Source organism: Eretmochelys imbricata, chromosome 10 (genome assembly GCF_965152235.1).
Source record: "Eretmochelys imbricata isolate rEreImb1 chromosome 10, rEreImb1.hap1, whole genome shotgun sequence".
Taxonomy (NCBI): domain Eukaryota; kingdom Metazoa; phylum Chordata; order Testudines; family Cheloniidae; genus Eretmochelys; species Eretmochelys imbricata.
In genome coordinates, this window is record NC_135581.1 from 61971944 (window position 1) to 61998739 (window position 26796).

Here is a 26796-nt window from a genome sequence, read left to right on the forward strand (position 1 = left end):
TCCTCCCTTCCCCCTTCTGGCCTTAGGTGAAGCCGCTGAGCTGAGCCCACGCCCCCAGCCCTGCTCCAGCGCTTGGCAACGCCTGGGGTGGATGTGATGCGTGCGGCCCGTTTGGCCGGAGGCAGAGCGGTGCCAGGCGGCGAGGAGGAGAGTTAGTCAGCAGCGCGCACAGGAGGGCGGGCAGGAGGCAGAGCCATGGAAAACAGCCCTCTGCGGCAGCAGCTAGAGGGAGAGGAGGGGGCCGTGGCGGGGGGGAGGCAGAAGTGAGGCGGGCGAGCGGAGGGCAGAGCCGGTGCCGTGTCTGGGGGGGGGTGTCGTGGCACTACTGGGGCGGGGGTCAGGTATCCGCTCCCCTCAGCCGCCGCCCCACACTTCCCGCCCTCGGCCAGGGAGATGACCCTGTGACATCCCGGGAGGGCACGGGGCACGGCGGGCGAGCCGCGGCTGCGGCCGGGCGCGGAGCGGGAGATGAGTGTGGCATGCGGCCCCTCCCGGCGCTAGCCAGGTGCCGGTGCAGGGCTAGCGCGCCCCGCAGGGGGCGTTGATTGGAGGGAGGGGGTGTCTGTGTGACAGGCGGAGCGGCCTGCGCAAGTCCTGTCAGACGCGGGCAGGTGGAGGGCACTGACAGGGAGCTGGTAGGGCGGACCGCGGCTGTGCGGTCTGGTATAGTTCCCGTCCGCCCCCCATCCCGGTATGCCAGGAGAGGGGCCAGGCGGAGCGGGGTCACTCATGAGCGGAGGGGGTGAGAGACGAGTCTGAAATCCAGGTCAGCCCTGGCTGTGTGAGGGGGCAGTGACTGCGATAGAGGGCGCGGGGATGGGGCTGCCCCCTCTTTCTGCCCCTTCTGCGATCGATGGTTTGAGGGGCTGCTGCTCGCCAGGAGCGTTTGTGTAGAGGAGGGGGAGGGCAGTTGGAGGGGTCTGGCTTCTTCCCCCTCCTGGAGCAGGTAAAAAGGAGTGGACTCCAGGCAGCCTGTGCTGACATTGGCTGTGGCCGCAGTGACTCAGAGGCTCTTTCTGCTGCGGGGGTGAGTTTAGGTGGCAGTGGTGTGGGATTTTACCCCGGCAGGTTATAAATAGACCTGCTCAGTCGCTGCTGTGTCAAGGAAGGACACATTGGCAAGTTCCAGAGAGAGGGAGACTGGGCTGTGTTTAGCTTTTCCCCGCAGACAGCTGCTGCCACCACAATGAATGCAAGGAGGAGGCCTAGCTGCTATTAGCAGGATCTTGTAAGCCCTAAGGAGTGGAGTGCTGGGTTTTATCTTATTTTATCGTTTTACACAAAAATAAATACAAGTAGCCAGAGAGAGCATCAGAGAGTCTTCCAAAGAAGAAGGACAAAAAACCTTAGTCTCTCATTTCAGAGATCTGGGAAGAAACAGACTGGGAGTGAAAATGAAGCCTGAACGAGGTAAATGATTTATTAAGAGTTTATTTTTTTTCTAATTTTAGAAACAGCCTGTTTTTTAAGGCCTTCCTATATTATCACTGATTCTGGTTGAGGGGGAAGGAGAGAATACAGCTGCTGCTTTGGTTCAGTCCAGGAAATACTGAGAAGGGTATAATATAAGGTAAGGTAGTCTGTAATTGATTAGGCAGAATTGGATATTGTAGTGGGTTTTTTAAAAAAAATCTTCTGTTTGAATGGATTAATTAATTTTACCAGTAGAGCTCAGGGAAAGGAAGCAGAAACTCACTGTGGTATACGCCTTTTGCCCTGGGAGATAGTATCAGTTAAACATCAAATAGAGTTGTATTCAGACTATTATCTTACAATTGCAACATTTTAAACAAAGAAATCAGTCACAGATACAGTCAAGGCAATCCTGGCATAAGTCAGGTATATGTAAATGCAGGTAAGTGCAGCCCAGAAACACATCTAAAACAACTATAACTGTTGAAGAATTTTTATTTAGGTTTGATACAAGGGATTCTTTTTAGTAAAGAAGTCAGGTAAACAGCAGCAGGTTGAAATAGTCTTACTGTGTAATGATTGTTGCTGGTATTGATCATATTTTTCTATGACTAATCCATAGGCAAAATAAGATGCACTGACAATGTATCTGTTTCTACCACTTCAGCTCTTGTATACAGTATAACAACAGCTGCTGATGCCCCTAGAGTTAAAAATATGTCATGGCTTCTCTTCTGAACCATATTATCAGGGGTATATTGCTGTAAAAATTTGCCTCACTTAGTCAATAAGCAGTCTGGGAGCAAATTTTATTATTTGTCATACTAAAGAATTTTCAAAAAATCTTGCATAGCTGATTGTATACATTTCTTTTCCTTTTTTTCTGTTTTTCCTGCTGCTATTTTTTGTTTAATCTAACTGCCTTTTAGTTTTTAAAAACCATATATCTCTATTTGCCTGTAATATGAATAACTTTTTTGGTATTTGAGAAGTGTTTTAAAATAGTCTAGATATTATGGTGTTAAACATTAATATGCATGTACAATAACTACTTCCCATTAAGCTTTTTATGATACAATTGCTAATATGGACCTTGTATAGATGCCTGTTATTATTTCTTACACTCTGTTACATCCTTTGTAGACCTCATATTCTGCAATTGTATATTAAAAATGCACAGCACAGGTTGATTAGTTGTGTGTAAATTAAGTTTAAAAACTTTTGCTTTTAAAAACAGACGTTTATACTTTAAAACAGGTAGGTGCTATTAAGAAGCAAAGGAGCATTATTTTTTTTTTTGAAAGCTGACTGCTGCAAAGCAAGCTGTTTGTAGTGTGCCTCTTTAGACTCCAGATCACATGACTGAAGTTTGAAAGCTGTCTACCACCAAGGTGAACTCAAAACTTCAAAATAAATAATCAGATAAAACCAGAGAGTCAATATTTGCAGTTTTAAACTATTCTGAAAGGTCTAATTGACCTTTGTTTATGCTTTCGTAACTCATAACAGATAGGAAAATGCAGTTGTCTAGTTCATATTTTAAGATGTTTGTGGAATGGTTAATGTCTTTTAATCAGTATGATGTGGAGATGAGTGGATTTGTAGAGAAACAAGAGTGGTAAGATTTTTTTCATGGAAACTGGCAGTTAGTATATTGAGATTACATTTAATTATCTCTGAGAATCTTCAGACAGTATAGAATGTTCAGTAATGTGTTTAAACTGCTTTTAGATCAACAGCAAATGAAGGTAAGTTGGGGTTTTTAAAACAGTCATAGCTGTTTTCACAACAAATAGAGAATGTGAATAGCCATTTTAGTAAACGAATGTCTCTAGCTTAACTGTGTGCTGTTTGTTAATGTACTTGAGTAATACCATATACAAAGGGGGTTATGAAAGTGCTGCCTAAATGCCACATGCAGCCCACAGACGCTCTTACAGAGGCACGAATAATGCAAATGTTTACATGTGCTGCCTTCTGCATAGCAGCTGCACCACAGTAAAGCAAGCAGTCAAGTGTGCAATCACCTGCTTCCATTTGTTGCAAATTAATCGTGAAGGACACAAGACAAGCATTGCTGTCAGTTTGCCAAGGCCTAAATTGTGATACAGACCTCCAACATGTTGGACAAAGACCCATAATGAGCACACAATAGCTAATTGGAAAAAACTTATTTAGCATAATTTTTGATAACTCCAGTTTAACTGTTGAGAAATTTTGAAATCTGTATTTTCAAAGTGTATGTTTGAGCCTTCATATCTGTGCACAGAAATGTACTGTACTTCTGCATTTCTGAATTGGATAAATTGTGTGTGGGGGGTGTCATTTGAATTGTATATTTTTTTCTGTAGATGTACATGCCTTCAAAAATCAAGTGGAGAAAAGATTTTTTTTTTAATTAAGGTAATGCTTAACTAAGACTTACCCAAAAGGATTGAAAGATATAAATGTTTGAGGGGGAAAGAAGGAGGATGATTGTCTGACATACCTTTATCACAGTACCTAATTATGAGCTTTTCACAGAGACCAGGTGTACACGACAAAGTTTTGTCAGCATAGCTATGTCGGTCAAGGGTGTGAAAAAAAACTACACCCCCTAGCCAACATAGCTATGCTGGCAAATGCCCCAGAGTAGACACAACTATATCAACAGAAGACTGCTTGTATCAGCATAATTAATGTAATTCAGGGAGGTGGTATACTGACTGAAAGACTGTTGGTTTATGCTGTGCCTCCATGGTGGCTTTGCCAGTATAGCTGTACTGCTGTAGCTATACTGGCAAAGCATTTGTATTGTAGACAAGTTACAGAGTCACCAGTAGAGAGGAATGGCAGACAGGGAAGGAAAGAAGAGGGGAACTAATTCTGATGTCACACTCTTACTAACAGTGGGGTTTTTATAGGACAGTAACTCTGAAGGGAAAGGTTTATGTGGGATAGAGGTTTATATGGGATAGAAGATCTAAAATACACAGTGTGCCTTATAATGAGAGAAGTTTGAAAATTGCAAAGGATAAAGACAAGAAATGTTTCAAGGGAAGTGGCTGGGAAAAATGAGTATAGAGCTCCAAAAGACAAGTTCATGAAGCAATCTTGGAAGCTAGGGAAACAGTTCGTAGATCTGGAAGTGCAAGGAAGGATGTAGCCTCATCACAGTTAAGTGTGAGCCCTCATTGGCTGGGTCTTCACTAGACTTTTTCACTTAAACTTCACTGGAGCTCCACCACTGGGAGCATTAATATAGGGAGGTAGCTGACTCCTTAGCTGCTGTCACCTAACCCTGCTTTCAGCAGGTCTAGATGACATGGTAGTTAAAGCATTGATAGCCACTTGTCTGTACTAGCATTATTACTTGGTATGTTGTTGCCAAATCTCTATCACAAGTCTTGCAATATTTGGTGTTTTTCCTGGAGTCATGTAATTAAGTAAGAATCTCAGATTTCATTACCAGTCACAGAAGCTACAGTGTGCAATTTTAAGAGAAAACAAATTCTAGTGTTGACAAAACTGTCTGTGTAATGTCCTGACTTATGTACAGAAATTTGCTTGCACAGATATACGGTTCTCTTGCAGTGATGGTGCTTGACCTCTTTGCTCTCAATAGGTACCTGCCTAGTGCATTCCATAAACTAGTTATTTTATATATAATTTAATTGAACGAAGTACCAACAAGATGTGCACATATACACTGAGTTGCTGTTTGGTCTTATTAATGTATTAACCCTTCTCTTTCCTTATCCATTTCTTCTCCAGTGTTTGTTACTCTTTTGTGGCTCATTTGTGACCCATCTCAAATTAGACTGTCAGTTCTCTAGGTAGGAATCATCTGCACCTTTAAGTGTTAATTCAGGGGAAAGGGGAAGGTTTCCTGGCTGACTCGCTTCTGTCCTGTCATCGAAGCAAAAAAAGAGGAGACCATCAGGCTGAAGATTATGCTCTTCTCTCCTTCCTCCTTTCCAGAGAAATCAAGATTGGAGGTGCTGAGTGGTCTGTTCCTAGCAGTTGGGTTGAGAGACCCCCTTATGTCTCTTTCCAGTGATCAGTGAGGGGAAAGCCACTTCTTCAGCCTTCATAGAAATTTGGCCAGCCTTGTCACATTGAGGCTGTACATGAAAGATTTTCCAGTGGGCTGTAGGAAGAGGGATTGAAGACCGAGATTTACAGGAAGTTGGGAGTAGTGCTGGCCACAAAACAAGAATTTAGTGTTGTGAAAAATGTTGAGCTTTTAGAATTTTTCATTTTACATTAGAATGAAACTGAGACCTTTTGAAAAAAAATTTGTGGAGGTGGGGGGGAGAAACAAAACAGAACAGCAGATAGCCCATCCTGCACCTGAGAAACCTTTCCAGAAGAAAGTTTTGTTGAAACAGATTTATTTTGGTTTTAATTAATTGACATTTTCTGAAGAGAAAAGTTTCACTGAAAAATTCCCAACCAATTCCATTTGGGAGCCTGTTTACATGAGCACTTCTTCCCCTGGCCAACTGATACTGAGTGCATTTTTTTTTTAAGGGGACATTGTTAGGGGGGATACTTTTGTTTCAGGCATAATTTGGCTTTTTTTTTTCTTTTTTTCTAACTTCACAGAGGGTTCCTTGCAAGTATTTTAACAAGCGGTGAATAGTACAGCAAATAGATCAAGTAATGAACAGACCTTTTAAAAAAAAAGATGTGTAATTAATTGCATTTTAGTGTCCCATACATATGACCCTTCATTTTCAGTTTAAAGCGATATTTTACTGAAAAATTCCTGGGCTTTACAAAGTATTATTCAGTTGTTTCTGATTTTCACCCTACTTTTGTATCATTCAAATGTGTGTATATATGTATGTTTTATTAGGAAAATACAATACATTGCATGAGATATATGTATTACAATAATATATTTGTGTGTATATGCAAAGTTGCCTGTTGAAGTGAGGCTATGTATTAGTCTAAAAGATACACACAACAAACAAACAGGCACGCATGCAAGCTCTGAAGTGCGTATACATCTTAATGTACTGATAAATCTCATGCCCACCACATACACATTTCAAGCTGTTAGCAGATAACTGTTTAAAGATTTGACACACTAAAATGGGAAGAAAACAGAAATCTGCATGAGAATACATTTCAGAACACAAGGAAGTATTCAAAAGTTTTAAACAAACAAAAACAGGAGAAAAGGATGAAGTTGAGTGTTTGCGCTGAAACTGGTGTTGTCCAATTATTAAATCTAAATATTTAGAGGCTAATAGTTCTAAGTCTACAAGAGTAAACTGTTTATTCAAATGAAAACATTTATTTGGAGATTAGAGATATATAGTTTTCTTAAACTGAGAAGTGGCATTATATTTTGAGTTCTGTTTTAGTTCTGCAGCAAACCACATTGATAAATGGAATTCAAAGCATTAATCTACTGAATACTTTTTTCTCCTGTCTTTCCATCCACCAAAATAAACACTGATATTTACCCAGAAAAAAATTAATAGTTTTTTGCACTGATTTTTCACCTGTTTTTATTGTTGTGGTAATAAACACTGATAAATTCCTGGGGAAAATTAAATAAAATAAAAACTGAAAACGAAGGACCCTACCCGTGCAACATTGTAATACAGACCCCTTAATTTTATAATATCTACTCCCCCAATAAAATTGTGTCTTAAATACTTATTTTTGATATTGTTACATTTTGGAAGCTGACAGTTTAAAATGAATAATACAAGTTATGTAGACAACATAAACAAAAAGTGGAGGTGATGCTACTTCCCGTTTAATAAGGAAACTATCATTCTAAATATCTTTTAATTATGCTTCTGGCTATAGGTGCCACAGGTAAATGCAGGGAAGGGGAGATTGAACTGAAGGTGGTGCTGATTCCTGTTTAGTGGAGAAATTATTCTGATAATGATCAGTTGTGGCTCTGGTGCCATGGTTGAATGCAGGGAGGATGGGGATAAGATGATTGGAGAGAGGAGGCATGGGTGTGCTTTTTCTAATCTTAAGATTACTGGTATAGAGTAATCTTAAAAACCAGATGGTTCGGATGAAAAACATTGATGGGCAGTCTGAATATTAAACTGAAATTCCATTTATAAGGCATGAAGCCATCTAGGCTTAATCTATGGGGAAAACAGATTTGTTCTTGTAGTATGCAGTATACATATGCATACATGGTGTTAGATATCAAGGTCTTTTTCCTTTTTGTTGAGGAGTTGGGTTCTGGTTTCTTTGATTTTTCTCTTTAATATCCACCCCCTTCCTGCCAAAACAAGACTGTATACTCTAGTAGTAAAAGATTACTACAAAAGTTTGGTTTAAGTAAAATTTTAACCATGAGATGATGGTTTTCTTTGTATTAATAATGAGACTTTTAAGAAGAAAATATTGGTTATTTATAAATGGACTTAATTAAAATGTTTCCTATTGTGAAAACTTTCATAGTTGAAATACAGATAAAAACATTTATTGCCTAAAATTGAATAATTTTAATAGTATTGAAAGGCAAACTGCTAAAGGCAAGTGATAACTTCATCTGTGAGGTGGAAATTTTTAAGAATTTAGAATTTTCCCCTTCACCAGAGCCCTGGAGAGAGCTGCTCTGCTGTGGTTTCACTTTCTGTGTCTAGGGGGGGTGGAGTTGAGCTCGTGCTATCTTGGAAGATTAGGGTGACCAGACAGCAAGTGTGAAAAATCGGGACGGTGGTGGGGGGTAATAGGAGCCTATATAAGAAAAAGACCCAAAAATCGGGACTGTCTCTATAAAATCGGGACATCTGGTCACCCTAATGGGGATAGTGGGGCTGATGGGACTGCAACTACATGGGTTCTGGCTATCCAACCCATCCCCCATTTTGGAGGAAGTGCAGTGACTGGTGTAAAGGCAATAAGTCTCCACATCAAAGTGTGTTCCCCTGCACTGTTTGGCCTAGTCTACACTAGGTATGCCTGCAGACCCATTTAGTGTAGATGCAGCTTTTGCAGTATAAGAGTTCTTTTGCCAGTCTAGCTTATAAGATAGGCTGGCAAATGTATATTTTTTCTGGTATAACTGTGTCTACACTAGGGCTTTTGACAATATAAAAAATGTCACCCCTAAATGATTTAACTATCCTGGCAAAAGTTTCTAGTATAGACTTGATCTTACAGAAACCCCGTCGTGTGGACTGAGCTGTACACTGGTCTGTGTATTTGACCCTTATGACTTGATCCAGCACTCACTGAAGTCAAGTAGGACTTTTCACCAGGTCAGATCCTTAGGGTTCAACATGTATTGAATCTTAGGCATTGCTATTCTGTCGTTGATTTTAGAGGTCACATTTAAGTCATTAGGCGAGCTGAGTGACTGCCAGGCCCAAATTACTTGCCTTACAACTTTTGCTGATTGACTTCAGTTTAAAGTAGACTATAGAATAAAATTCCGCTTCCTAAAATCAGCAGTATTCTCTGGAATAGGAATAGTGTCACCTGATTGTCACTTTGTGTTGTCACTTTTTACTACAGTACCTTTGTTGAAAGACTTTGTCCCTTCAGCACTTCACGCTGGCAACTGTGTTTCTCTGGTAGTTTTGAGAAAGGACTACCTCAGTACCTCTGTTAGAAAGGTTCTGAAAATGGATTTATTCTCTAATTGCACCATCAACACACAGTGCACATCTATCTATCAGTGCAATAATTAGTCAATAGAAAAATATACTTTCATTGCAATTAACTTTTTAGTAACTATCTCCTCCATCCTGATGCAGTAACTACTAGCTAAAGTCTTTCAAATTTTGAAAAACAATGACTTGAAATAGCTTTTAAGGTATGATAGAAAGTGTTCTTTCTTGGCTTTACATTGTTCACATAACTTACTGTTTGTGTTTAAGGGCTTTTATATATTAAGGCCAACTTAAGTCTTCAAACATGTAGTGTAGTGGTCTCAGAAGTGCACATACAGTTCCATGGTCACTTTTGCACTTGTAATTTCTCAAGTAAATCGGACTTCATGCATAAATAGGCTATTGAGCACATAAACAATTTGTGTGAATGCAAATTAAGCAATATGGGGCTTTGTGTGTGTGTGTACAATCTCACTTCTAGTTACTGAAAATTCTCCATAACATCCACACCCCCGCCCCTTTGGCCTTTTCATTCTTCCTTTGGTATATCTGCAGTTATACACAGTAAACAATGTACACTCATACTTGGATTATATACACAATTTGCTGGTACTAAAATTCTAAAAGAGACTTTTTAAAAGGCTTCCTGTAAACAAACAGTAATTTAATTAAATGATATGACCATCTCAAATGTTCTCCAACCACTTTCATTTAATTATACGAGTTATTTTGACCAAATTCATAGATTCATAGATATTTAGGTCAGAAGGGACCATTATGATCATCTAGTCTGACCTCCTGCACAACGCAGGCCACAGAATTTCACCCACCACTCCTACAAAAAAAACCTCACACCTATATCTGTGCTATTGAAGTCCTCAAATTGTAGTTTAAAGACCTCAAGGAGCAGAGAATCCTCCAGCAAGTGACCCGTGCCCCATGCTACAGAGGAAGGCGAAAAACCTCCAGGGCCTCTTCCAATCTGCCCTGGAGGAAAATTCCTTCCCGACCCCAAATATGTCAAAATTCTGACACTTATAATTTTGCTCATCATATAGTTTAAATGTATAGATTTTTGTTTTAATTTGTTATGGTAGATTTTGTAGCTATGAATATTGGCCTAACTTTTAATGTTAGCAGCTTTAAACAATTTTAGAACAAAAACTGTTGGGCACTGTGCCAGAGAGCCTTCTAAAATTATAGGTTTCAGAGTAACAGCCGTGTTAGTCTGTATTCGCAAAAAGGAAAGGAGTACTTGTGGCACCTTAGAGACTAACCAATTTATTTGAACATAAGCTTTCGTGAGCTACAGCTCACTTCATCAGATGCATACTGTGGATCCGATGAAGTGAGCTGTAGCTCACAAAAGCTTATGCTCAAATAAATTGGTTAGTCTCTAAGGTGCCACAAGTACTCCTTTTCTAAAATTATGTAGACCTAAAAAATGAAACCGTAATAATTGTGAATAGAGGGGCTGTTTCTAAAAAGGGTTTGGGGAATGTAGAGAGAATAACTACATATGCAGTCAGGTAGGTGAATAAAGCACTTCAGGTAGCAAAACTGGGAGGAAACCTAATTTGTGTTCTGAACATGATCACAGTCTCATTGCAAATAAATACAAAATCATTGTGTGTATAGTTTTATCAGCAATGATTCTGAAAAGAACAAATTCAAAATAATGGAGCTTGTTTTCATAACACTGTTTCCATCTGAACTATTTAACTGCACCACTGGGTGCATAATATTTTTGGTCACATGCTCTGGAATATTTTACTAGCATGCACTCTTTCAAGATTTTCTGTGCCACATAAGAAATCTCTCATGGATGAAGAAGAAAAAGTATGCACTACTAATCAGTGCTCTGTTTCCTAATTTGTTATTTCTCTAGAGTTCTAACATCCTAAACCTAATATGCTTGTGATACTAGCTGCGAAAAACTGCATTGATGCTGCACTGTTAAAATCAGGACATACAAAAGCTAGGGACCTAACAGCAATGTTAACTAATTTGTTGGTAACTGTCTATTTAATAGTGCATTTTTTTTTTTAAGTTTCAGTGAGACTGTCCAAGAGGAGGGGTGGGAAAACCTTAGGGTTACACTTGAACAGGAGGAAGAGGTAAGATATTTAGATATATTTCTAGTTATAGAAATATAATTTGACTCACTAGTTAATACCATTAGTATAGCAAAAAAGATTCAGATTTATAGTCACCTTAAAGTCAAAGATTGCTAATTTCTGGTAAGAATAAGGAAAAGTTGGAATGTGTTGGTTGGTGAGGAAAAGCATAGATGATTTACTCACTCATATTAGAAAATCAAAAAGCTATAGAAACATGGTCTAGTGGATAGGGCATAACGCTGTGAATCAAGAGACCTGGGTTTCTGTTCCTGGCTTTGCCATTGACTTGCTGTGTGGCCTTGAACAAGTTCCTTCACCCCTCTCTGCCTCTATTTTTTCTTCCTACCCTTTGTCTGTTTGATAAATTCACTGTAAGGTCTTCATAGCAAGGACTATATGTGCCTGTTTGTTTGTACAAAACCTCATTCATGGAGTCCCAATCTCAGATGGAGCTTCTTGGGGCTATCATAATACAAATGATAAATCTAATGGTGGATTGGAGGCATCAACAGATCTATATTTCTATTAATATGCTTTCAGAAGTCCTACTGTAACTACTTGATCGGCAAGAGGCATGCATGTTTTAGACCTTAGAATGATTTTTAAATATTTAAATTCTTCCATGAAATATTGCATTAACCATTCTGCTTTAATATTACATTAGTATTTTAAAAAATAATCTCTTTAATAGTTTGTACTTAATGTCATTTAAGGCCCTAATGTGCTTCCACTGAGGTCAGTGGATTTTGCCATTATGTTCAGTGGCAGTAGGATTAGGACCATAGTGATCCCATTTAGGCTTTGAAGTTCACATCTCAGAATATATCTTCACTGCAGAGTTCACTTGGGTGATTGGCACTCAGCTTGGCCTGGGTGTGAGCATCCACACTTCAAAGCCGTACCCAAGATACTGGGTCCTTACTGGCACTGCACTCACTTGTGTGTGTTGCTAGACTTCTGGGGGCATATCCTGTGGCTCTTTATGCTGAGACACTCTGATTTTTCCCAGTGAATTGTGGGAAAACTTGTCTGTCATTTTAAACACACAGGGGAATTGTGGGAGGGCATTGGAGGACTATTTGCACTTGAGTGGTTTAGCTTGCATCCTTGCTGCAAAATGGAGATGCTGGCAGCTCGAGTGAAAGTAGAACGCAGGCTGTAGCTCAGACCACCAACTGTGCCAGTTCTCCTGGGTTGAAAGCACCACTAAACTCAGGCAAGAGGGTTTTGTGTGTGAATGGAAGGGATGTTAGAGAAAACACTTGAGTTACTTTTCCAGTGAAGACGTGAAATGTGTGGGCAAGGGGGGAAAGGGTTAGTTTTCACCATGTCAAATCCTGGTTGTTTTGTCTCAGCATTTTTTGTAAGTCGGGTAAACTGGGCAGCAGTACGTTTACTTGTCTGTGTCTTATGAATTTTCAAAATGCAGCCACAACTGAAGAGAACTTCCCGACCCCATCCCGAAGTCTCTGCTTTGTCTTTCTGCTGGGGTTGTCTGATGGCAAGGTTCCTCCCCCTCCCCCCCAAAGGAATTTTACTGTGGGGAAGGGAATTTCACATCAGTTACTGAGTAGGGACTAGACTATCGGGATCAGCCTGAACAGAGAATGGGTAGTGAGATCACAAAGGATGATAAGATTAATTACTGTTCTGCTAAAATAATAGCAGATACCTACTGAGCCTGCTCAGAAGTGAATTTCCTGTCTGCCCCCGCAATGATTTTAACTTTAATTTGCACTTTTCTTCCCCCAAACCTAATAAAGTACACAGATTTTATTAAGGATATTATTCATGCCAGGTTTCAAACTTCAGATGTTACTTTTCAATAAAAACATGATTGGGTTGGTTTTTTGGGGTGTTTTTTTTTTTTTTTTTTTACATTGAGAGGAAAAATGTTTCTCCCTCGCCTCTCCATTTCAGTACTTATAGCTCAAAAAGGGTCAAAGGGATTCTGTTCAAATTTCATCATTGAACAGAGACCAAACGTGGAAAATTGAAGCCCAGAAGGAATACATCTGGAAAGTTAAGAGTATGAAAAGAGGGGTGAAAAACAACAGTTGCTGCCATAACTACAGTAATAACTATTTTCATGCTGTACTTGGAATGTTCAGATATAACAACTGCAGATGGACCATAGAGGTAGGAAGAATATCGAAGACAGTAGTTTCAAAGGAAAATTTAATTCTAAGTCCTTTAAGGGTGTTTGGATTTTTTAAAAATGTAATTTGAAAACCACTTATGTTCTAACGCTGCAAAAAATGTATAATTGTTGAAGACTCATGCTGTGCCTTGAAATGAGCTTTGTTTAGAAGCTTACACACACTCGTGTATACACATGAATACGTGAGGCCTTGTTACATAATATGTATCTTTTGTACAGCATTGAACCATACTTATTTCTCCTGGAAATAATTTAATAAAACTTATTTTCTATCAACAAAATACAATATAGTAATTGAAGGAGGCCAACGACCGAGAAGTCTAAGAAGTGGTCATTAATGACCTTTGTAGAGAGAGGTTTTGCCGAAGTGTAGAGGAAAAAGACAGATTACAATAATTCAAGAATAGAGTAAGGGCTTGTCTACACTTAAAGCACTATAATAGCACCAGGGTTGTCAAGTGTCTGGTTTTTGACTGGAACGCCTGGTCAAAAACGGACCCTGGTGGTGCCGAGTGGGCCATTAAAAGTCTGGTTCGCAGTGCAGTGGGGTCCAGGGCTAAGGCAGGCTCCCTGCAGGTCCCCAAAGTGGTTGCCAGGTCCCTGCGGCCCCTAGGTGCATGGGCTGCCTGGGAGTCTACGTGTGCTGCCCCCACCCCAAGTGCCGGCTCCGCAGCTCCCATTGGCTAGGAACCGTGAACAGTGGGGGCAGCACCTGCAAGCGCAAGGACAGCACATGGAGCCTCCCTGGCTGCCCATACACCTAGGGACTGGACGTGCTGGCCACTTCCTGGGAGCCACGGTAAGTGCCACCAGGACCCTGCACTGCTCACCCCAACCCCCTCTCCTGAACCCCAAAACCCTCATTCCTGGCCCCACCCCAGAGCCCACACCCCCAGCCGGAGTCCTCACCCGCCAGCACCCCAACCCCCTGTCCCAGCCCGGAGCCCTCTTCTGTACTCCAGCCCCACCCCAGAACCTGCACCCCCTCCTGCACTCCAAACCCCTTGGCCTCAGCCCGGAGCCCCGTCCTGTACCCCAAACCTCTCGTCATTAAAGGTAGAGGGCAAGGAGCTTGATGAAGGAAAGAATAGGGAAGAGGAAACTGAATGCAGTCTAATATTAATCTAACGCTTCAAGGTTAAATGTTTCAGTTTCATTTTAATAGCCTTGTATTGCTATTCGTCAATTATTGTTCCATAACGTTCAGTTTTTGTGTGTGTCTTTTTTTCTTTTTTTGGAAAATGCTTGTGCTGAGTGGTTAAAATTCACTAAGCTCAGCATGGCTTCCTATTATTGTACTTCTTTTGTTTGGGTATATTGTTCAGGCATTGAGACGTGTCAGTAGTTGTGTTGTTATGAGATGATATATTTTGGATGCGTTAGAAGGCACAGTTAAAGTATGTTGCCTGATGTGAAGTTGCAGACATGATGCATACAATGTGGCCTGGTCTACATTGACTACTAAGTCATGGCAAGTATCATGTCAGCTAATTTTAGTTTTTCATAATTGTTTTGCAACACAGTAAAATTTAGTAGCATAGCAAAGTTGCTATTGAGACTGCATCTAGACTACCACATGCATTATTGAACTCTGCAACATTAGAAATATCTTAACAAATTGGATTCATAAGAAGAGCAACAAATGATTAAAGGGCTGAATAGACTGACCTGTGAGGAAAGATTAAAATCAAAATATGTATAGTATGGCCAGATAGCTACTAAGACAGCAAGTCTTTAAAGAATGTAAATACCAAGTAGATCTAAGAATTAGAGTAGCGCAAAGAGGTATGAGAATGAATAATGGGACGAAAAATTTCCTCACCCAGTGTGTGTTCTAATGGTGAGAACTGTTAGACTGTAATTGTCTTCCACTTGAGTCATTTTAAAACTGGACTAGACAAAGAACTAGAATCTGTTTTAGGAAGTAAGTTTGCATTGGCTGGGATGTAGACTTTGGGATGTCTATACTGCAAAGAAAAACAAGTCTGGGTGAATTGACTTGGGTTCTCTGAGTCTGGGCTCCTGGGCTAAAATAGCAGTGTAGAAGTTTGGGCTTGTGCTAGAGCCCAGGCTCTGAAATCCAGGGAGGGTCTCAGAACCTGGGTTCCAGTCCAGGCCTAGAAGTCTATGCTGCTATTTTTAGCTCTACAGCCCCAAATCAGTGAGGCTGAGTCAGTTAATCTGGGCTCTGACACTTGGTTCCCCAGGTTTTCCTTTGCAATGTGGATGTGCCCTAGAAGACTTTACTAGTCTTTTCCATTTCAAATTTCAGTAAGACTATGAATTTTACACAGATGCTCGTGGTTATTTAAAAAAAAAACAGAAAACTTTTGTGCCATGTGTCATTTTTGTTGTTCTCCTTGTGGACAAATTGGAGAAAATCCAATCTTTCCCAAAGTGTGGTGCCCAGAACTGGACACTGTACTCCGGTTGAGGCATTACCAGTGCTGAGTAGAGTGGAAGAATTACTTCTCACGTCTTGCTCACAAAACCCCTGCTAATACATCTCAGAATGATGTTCACTCTTTTAGCAACAATATTCCATTGTTGACTCATATTTAGTTTGTGATCCACTATAAATGCCAGATTCTTTTCTACAGTACTCCTTCCTGAGCAGTCATTTCCCATTTTGTATTTGTGCAGTTGATTATTCCTTCGTAAGTGTAGTACATTGCATTTGTCCTTACTGAATTTCATCCTATTGATTTCAGACTATTTCTTCAGTTTGTCAAGCTCATGTTGAATTCTAGTCCTGTTCTCCAGAGTGCTTACAGCCCCTCCCAGCTTGGTATCATCCACACACTTTATAAATGTACTCTCTATGTCATTATCCAAATTATTTACAAAGACACTGAATAGAACTGGACCCAAGACAGATTCCTGAGGGACATCACTCGATATGCCATTCTAGCTAGACCGTGAACCATTGATAACTACTCTCTGAGTGTGTTTTTTCCAATCAGTTGTGCACCTACCTTAAAGGAGGTTAGTCTAGGCTATGTTTCCCTAGTTTGTTTATGAGAAGCTCACGTGAGCCAGTATCAAAAAAGCCTTACTAAAGTTGAGATGTATCACATATACTGCTTCTCCCCTATCTATAAGTCTTTTTTATCTGATCAAAGGAGGATGTTAGGTTGGTTTGTTTTGAAAAAATCCATGTTGACCTTTACTTATCACTTTATTGTCTTGTGGTCACAAATTGTTGATTATTTGCTCCATTTTCTTTCTGGGTACTGAAATTAAGCTGACTGGTCTATAATTCCCTGGGCTGTCCTTATTCCTCTTTTTATAGATAAGTGCTATATTTGCCATTTTCCAGAACTCTGGGATTGTTTCTGTCCTCCGTCAGCACTAATGGCTCAGAGGTCTGTTGATATGTGAAAATTGGGTAACTTTTCTTACACGCACTCTGAATACATAGTTAATTGATACACATGGTAAAATGTCCATCTATATACTTGGCTAAACCACAGGGGTTTTCTATGTACAGTCTGTATATATTTTTTTCCCATTGCACAGGGTTTTGTAAATTTGCCTATCCAGTATTTAGTTTACTGTTAGTAATAAATTTGTTAGTCCCTAAGGTGCCCCAAGTACTCCTTTTCTTTTGGCGGATACAGACTAACACGGCTGCTACTCTGAAACCTGTGATATAGTATGTGTCCTTATTGTCAATTGATATTCTTATTTGGTAGGGTTATTTTTAATTGTGAATGATTTCCTTGCACTAAGTGTTCCTCTGTGTAAATGTAATTATTATACTGTGAAATCTTTATACAGTGTAACAAATGAATTCCCTGACATCTCTCTCTCTCTCTCTCTCTCTCTGTAAATAGGTCAGTTTGTATATTTTTATTTTTAATAGCACTTTAGTACCATTTTTAGTAACTCCTAATACTTCGTACTGGTCTTTCTGCTGTTCTTTCCTCTCCATTTGCCAAACACAGCTGAGTTCACAAGAGGAGAAAAGAAAACATGATACTGCTGCCAAGCAGACAGGAAACTGTAGTAGACCTTACGAGCAGTAAAGGGTTTAGGCACGCCTTCCACCCAATCAGCTGTGAGTGCTGTTGCTATGTGCACTCTTACTCTGCCTTCTTTGTGAAAAAATGTCTTGCACAGAGAGGCTAAATATGCACCCAGAGCTGAACATTTTGTTTTAACCACTGCAGACATCTGGATCTCTCAGATACTGCCAGTGTAGCCCATTTGCACCTAGGAGGCAACTTCCTTTACACAAGGATTCCAGTATGGTTTACAGTGGAAACAAAGGGCTGCACAGAGAAGGTGTGTAATTGAAGGAAGTAATTTTAAATGCTTAATTTTTTTCCAGTTTGACTAAATGTTTATGAAGGTGGGTTCTCCTTTCAAAGGGACATAGAATTTTTATACACTTGTGATTTAAGTGTCAGCTTGACAATATTAAACTCACATGATTTACATTCAACATTTTTGTAGTTCTTTTTCTTCAAATCATACTAGAAATACAATTTTGGTTATATTGTTGATCTGAACAAAAAAAGGGTTGGGGACAGGCAGGATGCAAGAAAGGAAAGAAAGGCCTGTCAGACACAGTGGTGCTCCTTTAATGCAATAAGGTTTTAAAGATAGTGAGATGGGGCTGAGGAGAGGGACTGGAACAAATAAATTCTTCCTATTCTAGCACAAACTTGTTTCTCAGTGAGTTTAGACTTTTTTCAGAGACTCCACTGGTACTAAATTTGACAAGGTGACAAAAGTTAGCTTACTAAAATTTTTGCTTCCCAAGTTATGAGCTCGAGAATTAAATTTTGAACTTGAAAGTTTCAAAATATTGTTTTTAAAAATATTAAATATATACTTTACTGAAGATATGTTCTCCTTTCACTTTATACATGGATCCAATGATACATCCATCCAGAGAAATGAAGGTGAGAGGATTTTTTTAAAATTAATTTACTGTATATATCTCTGAGGAGCAGGAAGGGGAAATTACTACTTGTGGCATTTTAAAGTGGACATCTGATATAATGCCATGTCTACTAATAGCCGTGGAATAGTAGTTATAGCCATATGTAACTGCTCTGTTTTTTTAAGTTGGAGTGAAAATACAAGACTTAGCAGAATGTGTGTTTCTTTTGTGTCCTGTTTTTTTTATGTAGGTCAAGTTCCTTTAACAACACAGGGAAATGATTACAGCACTTTCATTTGTGCTACTAGTTGAGTGCATCACAGTATTGTCAGTCTTTTGTCATTATTTGCTTACCCTAGGCAAATAAAGTTTATGCAAATAAGTCTCCACGTGGGCAATTAGAGAAGCAGACTTTAATATTTGGCAAAGTAATAGCTTGTCATCATTGGCTGTTCAGCTATAGCTATGCTATGTGTTTAAACTACTGTTTAATAATATAACTGATCTAGCTCAAGTGCTGAATAGAGGATGTTGGTGTCTTTCATTGTATGTAGTAAAACAGTGGTTTTCAAAAAAAATTTTCTGGGTAGCCAGTTGAAGAAAATTGTTGATGCCTGTGACTCAGTGGAGCTGGGGATGAAGAGTTTGGAGCGTAGGAAGGGCTCAGGGCTGAGGCAGAAGGTTGGGGTGTGAGGTAAGGGCTGCAGGGTGGGGCTGGGAATGAGGGGTTCAGGTTGAGGGAGGGAGCTCTGGGTTGGATCAGGGGGTTGGTGTGCAGGAGGGGGTCATGGCTGGGTTGGGGGTGCAGGCTCTGGGGTGGGACCGGGGATGAGGGGTTTGAGGTGCAGGAAGGGGATCCGGGTTTGCGGGGGCCCATGGCTGGGGCAGAGGATTGGTGCATGGTGTTGGGGTACGGTCTTACCTCGGGCGGCTCCCAGTCAGTGGCGTAGCGGGGGTACTAAGTCAGGCTTCCTCTCTGTCCTGGCACCGCAGACTGCGCCGCACCTGGAAGCGGCCAGCAGCAGGTCCGGTTCCTAGGTGAAGGTGCGCAAGCACTGTCCCCCCGCTCCCCCCAGCTTCCATGGGCTGCTTCCTGGCCAATGGGAGTGCAGAGCTGGTGCTCAGAGCAGAGGCAGCACATGGAGCCCCGTGGAAACCCCCCCCACCCCCCCCAGTCTAGGAGCTGGACCTGCTGCTGGCCACTTCTGGGGCACAGCACGGTGTTTGAACAGATAGGGACTAGCCTGCCTTAGCCAGGCAGCACCCCCGACAGGACTTTTAACGGCGCGGTCGGCAGTGCTGACCAGAGCTGCTGCGACCCAGTGCCATACATTCCATGACTCAGTACTGGGTCACAACCCACAGTATGAAAACACTGTAGTAAAACATTCTCCAAAATATTGCCAATGGCATAAAGATTACCTAATTACATATATTCTTGTTCTGTATGTCAGACTTGTTGATGATATAGAAAGGGCCAGAACTCTGATTTTAAGCAAGTTTTTTTAAGTTAAATGTTCATCCTCTGCTTAGGAATGAGAAGGAATAGTCCCACTGGTGTAATCTTGTGGCTTGTGTAAGGATATCTATTGTGATTCACTGAGGAGTATTGTTCTAAGAAAGAGTAGTAGAGAAAATTAGAGAAGCCTCAGTGAACCTTGCCATCCTTTTAATTTACCTGACTAATATCTTTCTTTACAAATATTTACCCAAGACACTATTATTGTATCTTGTGAATACAGTACTGCACAAATTTAATCTGTGTGTAGCGTAACAGAACCCTATATAAAAAGATACTGCTTGCTGTTAATATCCTTAAAATTCTGTCTCCTGACCGTTTTTAAATTAAATCATATATGTACAAAAAATAAAATAAATTATAGATTAAATTGAGTGAGGATTTAGGGGAGGGGACATCGGTACATAGAAAAAGAAACTCAAATGAGATTTTCCTGAGGTCAAAAACTCATTATCCATTGAGGGTGGCTGACAGTGAAAAAGAGGACGGAAGATAAAGTACTGGGAAACTGACTACAAGTGGAATGTTAGTACTTGGCTTAGACATGTTATTGAGATGTAATAAAAATGAATTTAACCAAGGCAGGAAACAATGGCTACCCCTCAGGTAAGCAGAGCCAATTTAATTTAGTTTTTCCCAATAATACATAAATCATGTTGTCATGTAAGAGTTATTATATTATATAAAACTACTCCAAAATCATTCTGTAAATGCGCTGCATTTAAAAATGGCACCTATTAACCTAATATCCACTCTTTTGCACATATATAACTTAGGATAAGGAAAATATGGTAAAATAGAATCTTTAAAACCCATATTTGGTTTAAGCAGTAGAAATTTTTGGTCCTATGTAATTTTAGTCCTCTTGAATACTAAAATATTTTAAATGCCAATTAAAATGTAATCAGTATATCATAGAAGCTTGTAAAATAGTTATATTATGCCCTGTGACACACACAGTTCTATTATTCTGTAGCCGTTAAAAGACATGTTCTTTTGTTCTGTGTACTCATACTTCTATAACAGGCGCTGGTGCTTATTTTAAAATAAGCTTCACCCCCCTTCCCCAGTTTTTAGGGATGTGTGACACTTTTTCCTTCATTCTCATAACTAAAGCTTCCAAAGCAAATAAAAAATCATGGCCTTGCCAATTTGTCGAAAGTAGAAAGATTTGGTATATTTTGTCCTGAATCATTCATAATTCTACTCCACCAAAACTGAAAGCAGGCCTTGTAGGTGCCTGCTTGAAAGGAACCTTGGGAAGTGGAAAAATAATTTACCTGAGGAGCTTCATGATACTGCACTATCTATTCTTTCATGGGTTTCTCAATTCCTGATGGGCTAATAATATGTCCTACAACGTCCTTGGCCTGTGATTTTCCCAGGATGGAGTAAACTACAAATATTTAAATAAAACTTACTGAAGCTGAATGTAGCCTGAAGGTATGTCTACAGTGCAGTTAAACATCCACAGCTAGCCTGTGTCAGCTGACTTGGACTTGGGCTAAGGGGCTTTTTAATTGGGGTGTAGACATTCAGGCTGGAGCCTGGGCTCTGGGACCCTCCCCACTTGCAGGATCCTAGAACCCAGGCTCCAGCCCAAGCACAAATGTCAACAACGCAGTTAAACAGTCCCTTAGCCTGAGCTCTGTGAGCCCAAGTTGACATGGGTCAACTGTGGGTGTTTAATTGTATTCTAGACATAACCTGAGTGGCTAGTGAGAGGATTTTTTTTGGTGAAGTCTGTTCTGAGAAGACTCCTGTACAGAAGGATGTCACAAGATCAATTACAGACTGAAACAAGTTAGGAATAGGTTGAAACACTAGAGAAGGTTTTGGTGGTGGGGGGGTGATGGGGAGCCTGGATGAAGGGAAGTTGAATTCAGAAAGATGAAAGTAGCTCTCTTCTCTGAAAATGGGTATTGCAGCAAACAATGGGGTCCATGGTCTACCTAGCTAATTCCCTATGACCTAGTTAATTCTCTGTGTTCATTCCTCCTGGTGACTTCAGTACGTCTTGTCGCTAGTTCTTTTCTAACAACTTCTCAGTGAAGGAACTCTCTGAGAAACTGTTACTTCTGACTGTGCCACGAAGGCTGCCTCAGTATTGCTCAAGGGATTTGAGTCTCTTATCTCATACTTAACCTGAATACTATCTGTCTGCTTAGTGTCCTTTCTCTAATGAATGGTCTATTGGAGAAAAAAAACTTGCCTTTTTTGGTGACAGAGACACTCTGAAGCACAAATGTCCTCTTTTCTTCTCCTTTCAAGAACTTCCTTTTAACAGTTTTTTTAAAGGTTTTTATAAACAGTGCTACTGCACTGTCATCTTGTTTCCCTCCCCCTATTTTTATCTTGCAAGTATGTTGAGAGAAAGCAGCTCAGCAGCTTTAGTAAGTGCCTGATGAAGTAACACAATGCCCCTAACAGACAAATATAACAATGCTGGGAAAGAACTATGGGCTTGGTACTGCATCAGTGCCAACATCACTTTTTTTAAAGTGAACGTCAAGGAACTCTGAAGGTGTCTGTTGACTAGGGGGTGGTCAATACACAGTTGACTTGAAGGACATTAAAGAGCAAGTCTTCAAATGTACCAAGATATGATTCCTGTGGTGGATGCCTTGCTGCATATGTGTCAAGAAAAATCTGAATAGTGTGCTTGGACATCTTTAAAGCATTTAGCTGTACAGTATCCTCCTTGTTGGAACCAATGGAAAGCATCAAGCTATCTAGTCTTATTGTGATGTTGTGGTGCTTTCCCCTCTGGACCATCACATTACCTCAGCTGCATCCTAGATATTCATATGTACATGTCGCATCTTACTGATTGAGGCATTATCTCAGCAGAACCAGCTCAAGGTCACAGGTATCATGTGTCCAAGTATACGGCATCAGTCCTAGCATCCTAGTTACTGGTGCCTCAATGTACTTTACACTAGTTCTTGGAACACTAATAATGCCTTAACTATTGATGCCATCCACATTGGTCATCTCAGTGCAGTTGGAGTTAGCATACTTGTCATCCTGATTCCCACCTGAAACAAAAGGGATGATGGGGGTAAGAACTTCTAGTCACATGTATGTATGAGTCGCAAGTCTTCTGACACTTGTGAACTTTTTGGGAAGTGTGGTCAGCAATAAACTAAATTCTCTCTGTGGAATCTGAGCTTGATTTATCATTGTGATGACTGAGTACTTGTTTACTTTGTAGACCCCCAAATGTCCTGCATTGAAATCCTAGTTTACATTGAGTTGCACCTCTGCTGCAGGAGATTAGAGGGGAAACCTAACATCCCTCAAGTCTGGTGCGTGAGAGAGCTATAGGCAGTCAAGACTCGCAGCTGAGCATCCCTGCACTGTGATCCCATACTCTGGAATGGAAAATGTATTAACCCTCCATTCTTGCTTCCCACATAAGGAAGCAAGGAGTTACCAAGGAGTTACCAGTTCAAGTGAATAGGTACCAGACCACCCTTTAGAGGGTGGCTTGTTCATGCTTGGATTTATCTTCTTCCCCAAAACTATAAAGTGATAAATTACAAAAGCCTTCTGGTGATGGCCTAGCAAGAGGATGCCTTTGATATGATGTAGCTGCCTCCAAAATAAGTGATCCCTGGTTATATCATATGTAGATCTGGGGCTTTTGTGTTGTCAAGCAAGGCTACAAAATTTCCATCAGAGAAGTATCTCCAGATTGCCCATATGAAGATGCTTTCCATATCTGCGTTATCCAGAAGAGACTGCAAAAAATCAGTAAATGTCATAAAACTCAGATGTTTTGTTTTAGGTACTTCCTCATATCTAGAAACACAGAAGGGCTGAGGTCCGTTATGGACTTCAGCTATCTCAACTGCCATAATATTCAAAATGATGTCTTTGTGAACAACTCTGCTTCTTTGAAAAGATGACAGCTGGTTAAGTTTGTGTGCACTGCAACTTAAGTTCAGTTTGCTTGGTGGGAAAGGAAAATGCTATTGGACACAATAAGTCATAGCCCAGTTTCTTTTGAGTAGAATGACTACCTGCCCACAGAAATGCATTTTCACACTTGTCTTTCCCTCTAACAGCCAAGGTCCTAATCAAGTTGGAGAGACAAGTTCTACAATATTAATAGCTCTTTAATGGCAGAGGCAAATGTGGGTCCCACTCATGCCAGTATTGGCGGTATCCAGTTCCATCAGGCTGAAATCTTATGTATGATCAAACAGAACCAGGTAACCTCTCTGCATGCTGACCTAGGATCCCCTTTCCCTATCAGAATGGCACAACTGAAAGCGTGCATCCTTTCAGTGAAGTCTATTGAATTGAGTGTTTGTGTTTAAAGGCAAGGGAAACAGCTAGAAGAGAAGACGGTAAAGAAACTTCAAGAGGGCATGGATATGGGTTTCTAGAGCCCTTATAAGTTTTCTTTCCTTAGGACTTTACTGGAGAAAGACCTTTATCTTACCAGAAGATAACTACCAATTTCAGTTGTAAAGGTTTGTAAAACATAATGAGAAGGCCCATAGGAATTCATATTACCTACCCCACATGAAAACTACTTGCTTATCATTTCTCTTTGTCAGTCTGGGTAAAAGGAATTCTCCCTTAAGATTTATCTGGCAACTATTTTTGACACTGTATGAGTATATTAAAGTTCCTCTATAGCCTCTAGTCTAATGATCGGATGGGAATTTGAAGAAAACCCATTAAAATCCCTTTTTCTTGTGGGGTAGTAATGCCATCCGTACTAAGCCACTTTACCACCCAGAAATGTGAGTTTCTAAAATGAAAACTAATGCTCGTAGTGATAGTGTCTTCAGTTTGCAGAGTTAGTAAGAGTCAGGTTTTAGTTACTAATTTACCTTTATGCTTTTTCATAAGAATAAGGTAGTGTAGTACACTTGATCCTAAATTCCTTCCAAAGGTGGTGGTTTAATCTAACTTAAGTAGCCACCCTGCAAGTGTTCTTTCCACATGCCTGTCCAGAAAGGCTGTTCTCTGTAAGCTTTAAAATGAAAAGGTCCCAGAGCTGTTATTTGAAAGGGAGCAAAGCCTTTAATGTCTATCTTGCTCTTCCCCCCCTCTTTTCCCCCCTTGTTTTCTTTTGCCCCTGTGTTACTAGTTCTTGTACCCAAGAGAACCATGTCTAAATAGCTGTCTGATGGCATTGTTTGTTGTTCCTTATGAGGTCTGCAACTTCAAGGTTATGTGAAGGAACATTTATTTGGAGGAATGTCTGCTTGTGTAGCTGAGTTCAGATTAGCTCCCAGGAAGAGATTTGAAGGGCAGCCATGTGGACTGACTAAATTTTATTCAAAGTGATTGAGTTCAGTATCCTGTTGTGATTTTAGCTTGTCTTATCAATGTTTCCAAATTGGAAGAGGAAATTCTTTTTACATCTGGTATTTTTAAGGATATTTTTATGCTCTTTTACACCCTTTGCTCTTGTTTTGGTTATCTAATTATGCCACTCATATATTGTCAAGGTGGTTTCTCCTTCTGAGGAGTCTGAAACTAAAGGTATCCTCAGGGTCCAGGTGCAGAATACATCAAATATATGATGGTCTATGGAGATTTCAGGAACCTCCAAGAATAAGGTTCTGCTGTGAACTCAAGCCTTATGGGGCAGAAAAGGGGGAAGGAATTTCCTGGAATTCTTGTTATCAGATGGTGTGCAGTTACAGCAGATCCTTGTCTACCTTCCCCACAAAGTTGAGGAGGTATAATCTTTTATTCTACTTCTGTTTCACACTCTGATATTGGAATGAGCCATTGGAAATGCTGAGGTCACCAGAGCTTCTTATAGAGCAGGCACGTGACATCATATTGTCTGTTAGCCAAAGACTTTACTCTCACTGGTCATGTTAATGGAGTATGGACCTAGAGTGTGGGTCTGCTGTGAATATACTTGTAATTCTATTTCTCTTGAAGTAAAGTAATCTTTTTACACCATCCAGGTTTCTACACTTTGACAATGTACACTCTTGACAACAAACAATTGGCACCATGAAATCTTGGAAGACTGTTCTAATTGTGACCCAGTTCAAATCAGTCATGAATTTATAACCAGGTAGAGACATTTCAACTGATTACAAAAGATACTGTTCACTTTATGGGTATACAACAGCTTTCTGCTTTCACAGTTCTGTGTATGCCTGCACCTACTATGTTGCTTAACTATATTGATATCATTGCTGTTTGAGGGGAAACATGGATGGCCAGTCAGTGGTGTATCTGTAGGGGATGGAGTAACCAAAGGATATGGATCAGTACTGCAGCATATGGGGAAGTGCTCTCTGAGAATATCCTACCACACACGTAGCAGGAGGAGAAAGGAGGACTGACAGTGGTTACACAAACAGGTATAAACATAGTGTGTTTTGTCTACACTTTTTTAAAAAAATATATGCCAAACTGGATACAGGAAGATAACTATGTGCCATGTAGACCTGGCACGGGCTGAAATTAGCTGACCTAGTTACTGTCAGAATCTTAATCGTGGAGTGTGCAGATACAAACACAACTTAAAGCCATTTATGCTAGTAATCAGTTGCAAATTCTGTAAGATGGAGGTGGACATAGGGCCTAAGAGTTTGATCCTAGAGGTACTGGTCAATGCAGGAGAATTCATTGGTGCTCTTCAGCTTCATTGTGCTATCTACACCAGCTCAGAGGGGCAACAAAGTCACTGCAAGGCCCTGCAATAATATCCCAGGCACAGGGGCCCCCCTTACTGGTGCTGAGATGGCTTTGGGTCCTTCCTGGAAAAGCTACCAGTGCACGGGGCTTCTTGGGATAGGCAGGAGATGTCAAAAGGATAGGAATATATGTGGCTAGAATGATACTATGCTTGAGCTATTTCCTGAATGTGCAAGATCTGTGGGGCAAGGAGCATTTGGGTGCAAGTTAAGGCAGGCTTAGGGCTGTGCTGAACTATGCTGGGAAGTGAAACTGCCTCAGATTACCTGAGGATAAGGGAAGCAATTTCTTTCCTTCTTAGTTCTTGCAACCAGGCTTTGTTTCTTTCAGGACTGATTCATACAGAAGACATTTCAACAGTTTTTCTAGCTAAACACTAACGTGTTGTGTTTATAAGTGTGTCTTTCCACCCTTGTCCTCAATTA

At 40.4% G+C, this 26796-nt stretch overlaps 1 protein-coding gene across 6 annotated transcripts in view; it reads left to right on the forward strand.

Moving 5' to 3' along the window:
• Positions 1-373: 373 nt before the first annotated feature.
• Positions 374-26796, forward strand: part of ATOSA (atos homolog A) — a 52935-nt gene continuing 26512 nt past the window's right edge. The window contains exons 1-2 of one of the 6 annotated variants that reach the window (XM_077827706.1): positions 374-1410; positions 11047-11113. Coding sequence is in view for 3 of the 6 variants with exons in the window: in XM_077827703.1 (XP_077683829.1) it covers positions 17528-17564 (37 nt within the window). In the remaining 3 variants the exon portion in view is untranslated. Of the gene's footprint in view, positions 1411-1504; positions 1571-11046; positions 11114-17404; positions 17565-25629; positions 25743-26796 lie in introns of those variants that run through there. The other 5 variants (XM_077827707.1, XM_077827704.1, XM_077827708.1 and 2 more) reach the window with 5 other exon arrangements.